The following is an 8,926-nucleotide window of genomic DNA, read 5'->3' on the forward strand; positions in this document are numbered from 1 at the left end:
GATCAGTAACAGAATGTGGGAGAGAGAGAGAGAGAGAGAGAGCTGTGGAAACGCCCAAACCTAAAATCAAGAGTTTCAAGCCAACATCTCATCAGATCATCAATTAAGGATTCTGACCATATATAGCCAAATCCAAAAACACTCTTCTGATCATCTCTCTCGCATGAGCAATTACTTCGTGACCCACTTCATTCTGATCCCAACGTTTTGTTCTCTTAAACTTTTATTAACTTATATATATTGATCTGCAACAAATAGATCAAATTCATGATCTTTGTCCAATATAGAAATAGATTGATTAAATTTATTGGAAGCGATCGATAGATTCAATTACTTGTATCCTTAAGAAGGCTTATAGCCAGAAGGACGTTTGTCGAAAAGTGAGATCAGAGTGCAAGATCAGATGGCGGACATAGAAGCTCAAACTACTAATAAGACGTCTGATAGGGAAGCCCCTGCCATCTTTAAGAAAGCCAATCGATCTGTCACATTGAAGGTACGTACGTTAAGATCATCGAGTACGTTAATGTCTTTTTTTTTTTTTTGTATGAATCTCATCCAAGATTGTCCATGCATGCGCGCATGATCTTCTTGTTCTTGGATTATTCAAAGTCTATAATATAACAGATTATATTACAAAACATGATTTGTTAATTATTTTTCATTTCTATTTTGATTGATTGAACAGTTTATGGACGTTATTTACAAGATAAAACCTAGGAAAGGGGGATTAATACCTCAGAAAAAGGCCAGGTCCGAGGAGAAAATGATACTGAAGGGAATCACAGGCATGGTTCAACCAGGAGAGATATTGGCCATGCTCGGCCCATCTGGCAGTGGCAAAACAACATTGCTAACTGCACTGGGAGGCCGCCTTGGTGGCCGACTTGGTGGAAGCATAACCTACAATGGCAAGCCTTTCTCCAATGCAATGAAACGAAATACTGGATTTGTTACCCAAGATGATGTTCTCTATCCCCACCTCACCGTGACTGAGACTCTAGTATTCACTTCCCTTTTGCGATTACCGAATAACTTCACGAAAGAAGATAAAGTTCAGCATGCAGAAGCTGTGATAACTCAACTAGGGTTATCTAAATGCAAGAATAGCATTATTGGAGGACCATTTCTGAGAGGGATTTCCGGGGGAGAGAGAAAGAGGGTTAGTATAGGACAAGAAATGCTCATAAACCCTAGTCTGCTATTATTGGACGAGCCCACATCAGGTCTTGACTCGACAACTGCTCAAAAAATTGTATCTACGTTGTGGGAGCTAGCAAAAGGAGGTAGAACGATTGTGATGACAATACACCAGCCTTCGAGTAAGTTGTTTTATATGTTCGATAAGATTTCATTGTTATCTGAAGGAAACCCTTTGTATTTTGGGAGAGGATCCGAAGCCATTGAATATTTTTCCAGCATTGGATATTCCCCGTCGGTTGCCATGAATCCCGCAGATTTTCTCTTGGATCTAACCAATGGTACGTGCTAGTTAACTTACAAATTTCATTTCAAAACTATTTCCTATAATGTCATATGGTTAAAATTTTGGGAAATTTCCTTGGGCAAATATCTCTTGCCCTTTTATTTAATTTTATCTCTAGGCCTGTCGTTTTATCTTTTACTGCTAGTGTGTATAGAAAACAATTCGAGTTTTGGTCACATGAAATCAGTTTGCATTTCGGGGGATTTTGATCAGTCAGTTATCTCATAATTTTGTTTGTTTCTATCTTCCCATGTATATGGTCTTCCACTTTCTCGTGCGCATTCGCTTAAAATTCCACTTGAATTTAGTGGCTTCTTCTCCTGAATTTGAACAATAATTAGTTTGAAATGGCTAGAACTACATTAATCTAAGAGTATCATGTTTGGTTCACATGATAAGGTAACTCAAGCTAGCGTACAATAATCTCACATCATCTCATGGGCAAGTCCGTACATGTTGCCGGATTCAGATTATTTGCACTTCTTTTTACGATGATTAATACTTTGTACATGATATGTACACTATGTCCAACATGCATCATTCTGGATTAATTTTTGTAGGCGTGGCGTCGGATGATTCAAACAAGGATAGCATCCCGGTTAAACAGAGCTTGTCCTCTGCCTATACATGCCGTCTTGATGACAAACTGAAGGCCGAACTTCAAGGAACAGACATTAATGAAAGTCACGTCGCCTTGGAGGACAGGCAATTTGAGAGGTGGTCCACAACTTGGTGGCAACAGTTTTCAATTCTATTTAGAAGAGGGGTCAAGGAAAGAAAGCACCAATCATTCTCCGGCCTCAAGATTGGTCAAGTTGTGGTGATAGCTTTTCTCTCGGGACTGCTATGGTGGCATACTAATCCTTACCACCTACAGGATCTGGTAACAAATCTTTATATTTATTCTGCAGAGATCTAAATGACACGAGTTTGATTTGGCATAGTTTTCGAAGATTCGAGTTTTGGAATTGAATAAAAGATGGATGAAATTATGTTGCATGCTTATACCTTTAATATGCTAAGACAAGTACAAAAACATAAAGAATAATGCCATCCCAAACATCATATTCTGAACACTGGAATAATTTTGCTCAAACTTTACATGGACAGATTGGGCTGCTCTTCTTCCAATCTGGATTTTGGGGCTTCTTCTCGCTATTTCAAGCCATTTTCACCTTCCCCCAGGAGCGATTGATGCTCGAGAAGGAACGTTCTTCAGGAATGTACAGGCTCTCATCATACTTCATGGCAAGCACAGTTGCGGACCTCCCTATGGAGCTTGTCCTTCCCACCATTTTCGTCACCATCACATACTGGATGGCAGGACTCAAAGCCAGCGCCGGACACTTTTTGCTCACCCTGTTTGTCCAGCTATACAGCGTGCTAGTATCTCAAGGCTTAGGTCTCGCCCTTGGTGCTTCCTTAATGGACCAGAAATCCGCCGCTACTCTTGGATCAGTCATAATGCTATCATTCATGCTTGCTGGCGGATTCTATGTTCAGCACGTGCCTCCCTTCATAGCGTGGATCAAATACCTCTCCATCAGCTATTACACATACAAGCTCTTGTTAGGGTGTCAATACAGCCTTAGCGATACGTATCCTTGTGCTGCTCCTGCTGGGTATTGTTTGGTTGGGGAGTATCCGCCTATAAAGCAAGTGGGGCTAAACAAGCAAGCCGTCGCGTTTGTTGCCTTGACCATCATGCTCGTAGTTTACCGGCTCATTGCTTATATTGCCCTCATGAGGATTGGAATGACAAAGAAAGTGAAGTAAGGTAGGAATTCTTTTTCCCCTTTTTAGTGAAAATAGAATTGTTAGTGTTAAAATAGTATTCTACCTTAATCATTAAGGTAGAAACGTGGTGTTGGTAATTCGAATAGTTAAGAGGTGCCACATGATCTCATACTTGAAACGGAGAGAATTTCGATGATTGTAGCGAGTGAAAATGCTGCTTGACTTTCATTATAATGGAACCTTTTGTTTTCGGCCCGAATTGGCTGTCATGGTAATGGAGTTTTATGCTCTGGTGCTGCTAAAATTTCCTGACTTCGTTTTATTCAAAATTCATTTCAATTCATTTCAATTTATCTCATCATTATAATTTTTTTAAATTTTTACATAAAATATAATAAATAATTCACAAATCATCTCAACTCATATCTAAATCTAACCGACTCAAAATAAGTGATGAGTTGTGGAGGGAGACTTTTGATGGGAGAAAAAAAAGGGGCCTTCCTAGTCATAGTCACTCTAATAAATTGGACCTACATAGATGGCCCATGATGCCTCTTGTTAACATATTAGCATATAAATCGGCTCTGCCTTAGGCCTCACAACGTGTAATATGAATTAAAATTGTTGGTTATTGGAAAAGCCCAAAGGATTAGTTGTTCATGCAACATGTAATTATGTTTTTTTTTTTTTTTAACATCAATGTATTTCTGTTTTAGCCCGGTTTAGATTTAAAATTCATCTTAATTTATCTCATTATTATAATTTTTTTAAATTTATACATAATATATAATAATTAATTCAATTTTTTCAAATTTCAAAATAATAATAATATTAAAAAATAATATTTTAATAATATTTTATTCAATTTATCTAAAACAATCGCAACTCATCTCTCAACTCAATGTTTTAGTTGTCGTTCATGCAATGAACGTGGTCTAATTATTAAAAATATCACAAAATGGTCAAAATCTGAAAAGCGAATTTCGATCGCTTGTTATTAATGTTTCTTTGTTTTTATAGTTAATAAAAAATAAATATAAAAAAGAAAGTTCTTTTTTTATTAATATTAACATACTCACGATGAAGTACGTAACCTGTGAATTAAGTTTAAATTAGTTAGAATTTTTTTTTTCGTCAGATAATCCGTACGTAACAAGTTGAATGTGATATTGAAGGCGGAGAGCTTGGATCAGGGCCCATTTGAGATGCAATTAGAAGGTTTAGGGGACGATGGTTTGTTCCAAATTATATGCATGGCATGTAAGTCTAAAAACGATTCTATAATGCAGAATAATATTTTAAAAATAAGAATCGACAAGTTTTAATATCAAGAATAATACCTCCAGTCATTGACGCGATTCACTGATTTGCTGCGTTTCTCACTGTGTTTGGCACTTCCAAACTCTTCTTCACTCTATTTAGATGGTGTAAGACTGAAGAGAATTGAGTGAGTGAGTCTGGAGATCAAATATTGTATTTATAGCTGAAGCCTCCATCAAGCTTCGGTGTTACGTGTCTCACGTGCTCAAATTTACATGGGATCAGTTTCTACATTTTATGAATGTGATGAACGTGATGAATAACTCAAAGTGGACAATGTCAATGATTGGTTGTTCAACACCAGTTTGTACTTTAGGGGTGTTGTAAACAATAACCAATTTATCACTTGAGGTGGAAGGTTGAGATTCTGAATGATCATTCTCATAAACTATGTTTCTGGTTTGATCGCTCTCACTGATCAAGTCATTTTCAAGAAATTTTGTATTTCTTGACTCCACAATCCTAGTACTGTGAGATGGACAATAAAATCTGTAACCCTTAGACGACCTTTCAGCATATCCAATGAAATATCCACTAATGGTCCTTGGATCTAGTTTCGTCTCTTGTGGGTTATAAATTCTTACCTCAGACGGGCATCCCCGAACGCGCATATGTCGCAAACTCGATTTCCAACCTTTCTATAATTCAAATGGCGTTTTAGGAACAGCTTTGGTTGGAACTCGGTTTAATATATACACTGTTGTCTTAAGTGTTTCAGCCCACAATAATTTAGGAAGATTGGAGCTGCTAAGCATACTCCGCACCATGTCCAATAATGTTCGGTTTCTTCTTTCTGCTACACCATTTTAGTCCGGTGAACCAGGCATGGCGTATTGGGCAACAATCACATGCTCTTGAAGAAACTTTGCAAATGGTCCAGGTGCTTGTCCATTCTCTGTGTATCTACTATAATATTCTCCACTCCTATCTGATCTGACGATCTTAATTTGCTTACCGCATTGTTTCTCTACTTCAACCTTAAAGATTTTAAAAGCATCTAATGCTTCGTTCTTGTTACGAAGCATGTAGAGATACATATATCGTGAGTAATTATCTATAAAAGAGATGAAATATTTCTGACTATGTGAGTCTATGTCTAGACTACATATATCAGTATGTATGATCTCTAATATGTCTGAACTCCTACTGGCACCTTTCTTTGACTTGTTGGTCTGCTTTCCTTTTATGCAATCCACACAAGTCTCAAAATCAGTAAAATCCAGAGTATTAAGTACCCATTCATTTACTAATCTTTTAATTCTATCTATGGAGATATGACCTAATCTGCGGTGCCATAATTTAGAAGAATCCTCATTAATAACACATCTTTTAGTGCCAGTGTAAACATGCATTGAATCATAAGTGACATTGTTTTGTAAATTAATGCAGTAAAGACCATCAGACAAAGTATCATTCCCAACACAATCAGATTTATAAAATAAACTGAATGATGAATTTGAAAAATTAAAGGAATATTCAAAAGGTCCTAGTCTTGAAACTGAAATCAAGTTTCTAGAGAAACTGAAATCAAGTTTCTAGAGAAACTGAAATCAAGTTTCTAGAGAAATTTGGAACATAAAAGGTCTTCTCCAACTTTAAAACAAAACCACTAAATAAAATTAAACAGCAAGTTCCTACAGCTTCCACATGCGAGCCCATCTTGTTTCCAGATAAGATGCTTCGCTCACTTCCCACTGGCTTCCTATGATTTTGCAAACCCTGCAAGGAATTTAAAATGTAGATTATTGATCCAGAATCAATCCACCATGTGTTAATATTGACATTAACCATATTAAATTCATAACAAACAAATGAGGTTGGATTACCTTTGTCTACAAGCTATTTCTGGAATTTAGCACATTCCTTCTTCATGTGTCCCTTCTTTTTACAGAAGAAACACCTAGAATCTTTCTTAATACCACCTTGGGGAGGTATTTTGCCTTTCCCTTTCAGTTTAGCTTGAGATTTGCCATTTTCATGCGTTGCCAGCATTGCACTTTCACCATGTTCCATCATCAGTCTCCCTTCCTGTTGAACACTCGTGGTCATGAGTTCATCAATTGACCATTTATCTTTATGTGTGTTGTGTGAGATTTTGAAGGGTTCATATTGATACGAGAGGGTGTTCTGGATGTAGTGCACCTGGAAGGACTCCGACATTTCTACCTCAAGTTTCTTCAATTAAGCCACATTGTCCCTCATTTACATGATGTACTCACGCACACCTTTCACACTAGTGAGCCTTAGGGTTGAGAACTTCATGATTAGGGTGCTTGCTAGTGCCTTGTCTGAAGTGACAAATTGTTCATCAATGGTCTTTAGCAAGTCTCAGACCTTTTCATTAAGTCTGATGATTCTAGTCATGTGGTGAATGTTGTAGCTTCTTCTTCTCATTCTTTTTCTAGTATTGTTTCATCTAAACATTGTTTTTTTAACTCTAACAGATATACTTCATTTAATCCTTCTAATTCTAGTTGGATACTTGATACGTGGGCTACAAACCATATGGTCTCCTCAATTGATATTTTTACAGATGTCACTCCTGTTCTAAGCACTTCTGTTAGATTACCAAATGGTCAATGTGTTCCTGTTTCACATATTGGCAGTATTCATCTTTCTGAACATCTTGTTCTTAAAGATATTTTTATATACCTTCCTTTACTTTTAAATTGATTTATGTTAGAAAACTCACCTAGTCTCTCACTTGTTGTTTTTTTTCTTCTGACCTTTGTTTAATTCAGGACCTGACCACCTCAAGGTTGATTGGAATGGGATACAACAAGAGGACTCTATATCTTGCAACAACCAGGGACTTTCCTCAACCCTCGTTAGCCATCATTTTTTTCCAAATAAATATTGTAATAACAATGATACTTTGTTGTCAAATGTTTGTTTTTCTTCTTCTAAATGTTCATTGTTTCACCTTTGGCATAATCAATTAGGACATCCATCTATTTCAAGAATGTCTTTCTTGAATAAAATTGTGCCTAATTTGGTTGTGTCTAATTTATTTCTAGTCTTTCTATTATTGATAATAGGCAAGCCTCCGCGTATGTTGCCTTGAGTACCATCATGCTCATAGTTAGGACTGTTCATCCGGGTTCCAACCCGGAAACCCGGGTATACCCGGATCCGGATCCGGGTTTTAAATTCGGGCAGGAACCCAGGCCGGATTGATCCGGGTCAGACCCGGGTCGGAACCCGGATAAATCCGGATTTTTCAAAACCCGGATTCCGGGTTCCGGGTTGAACTCGGAATTTTTTTTTTTTTTAATATTTATAACTAAGACTTTTTTATTATTAATTGGACTAAAAAAAAAATCAAATGAATTAATTAAATTGGGAATTATGGAACCGTATGGACCAAAAAGTTAAAAACTTGCAAGAACTGCACAACTTCTTGGACTCGTAAAAAAAGGCATTGACCCCAGGATACAATGTCGTTCGTGGATAACAAAAGTCGATAGCAGAGGTGTCACTTTTTAGGATTGCAAATATTTAAATTCCCAAAAATATCGTAATGATGCCTCAGCTTCAAACCCAACGACACCCAACTTTCAATCTTTTGTATCTTTTCTATCTATCTCTCTGAGACTGGTAGCTGAATTGGCTTCTTCGAGCGCTCTGCCCCTATTTCCTCAACGACCCTCAAATGGCTAGGCTTTGTAGCTGCCGTCTGGGTCCAATGCATCTCCGGCAACAACTACACCTTCTCCAACTACTCTGATGCCCTCAAATGGCTAGGCTTTATTGTCAGTGAGAAGATCACTCTTTCTTATTGGCAGGTAACATGTTAGAAGTAATAACCAAAATTGACTCTGTTTGCTTCTCGAGAAAACGTAGCGCTAGAAAAACAAACCGAATCTCGAATGAATTTTCTCGAGCAGAGCATGGTACTGTAAGTGGTATTGTACAACTTGGAAACCACGGCTAGCAAAAAATACATTTGCAAAAATTATCTGTATTTTAGAAAATAAATGAACGAACATCAAATGCATTAAAAACACAACTGTGAATTTTGTTCTCATTATTTTCGCTTATGTTTCGTCTAGGAAGCGTAAAAAGCCCCGGATACCTGGTTTAAAACCCGGTACCCGGGTTTGTAACCCGCATCCGAGCCGGATAGATCCGGATTTTTTAATCAGGATTTCGGCCCGGATTTAATGCGGGTCAGAACCCGGAACTGGAATCCGGGTTCCAGACCGGGCCGGAAAAAAAATCCGGCCCAGTTGAACAGTCCTACTCATAGTTTTCCGGCTCATTGCTTATATTGCCCCTCGCGAGGATTGGGGTGACAAAGAAAGTGAAGTAGTTAAGGTAAAAATTATTTTTCTCCTTATAAGCGAAAATAGTATTATTTTAGTGTTAAAATTAGACCTTTGA

General features: G+C 37.5%; 1 protein-coding gene across 1 annotated transcript; it reads left to right on the forward strand.

Moving 5' to 3' along the window:
- On the forward strand, positions 1-3,527 carry LOC109013701 (ABC transporter G family member 9). Its single transcript, XM_018995887.2, has 4 exons — positions 1-496; positions 689-1,481; positions 2,047-2,369; positions 2,597-3,527. Exons 1-4 carry the CDS (start codon positions 404-406, stop codon positions 3,260-3,262), a joined length of 1,875 nt encoding a protein of 624 aa, XP_018851432.1. The 5' UTR covers positions 1-403; the 3' UTR covers positions 3,263-3,527.
- Positions 3,528-8,926: the final 5,399 nt, after the last annotated feature.

The sequence above is a fragment of the Juglans regia genome, chromosome 2 (genome assembly GCF_001411555.2).
Source record: "Juglans regia cultivar Chandler chromosome 2, Walnut 2.0, whole genome shotgun sequence".
Taxonomy (NCBI): domain Eukaryota; kingdom Viridiplantae; phylum Streptophyta; class Magnoliopsida; order Fagales; family Juglandaceae; genus Juglans; species Juglans regia.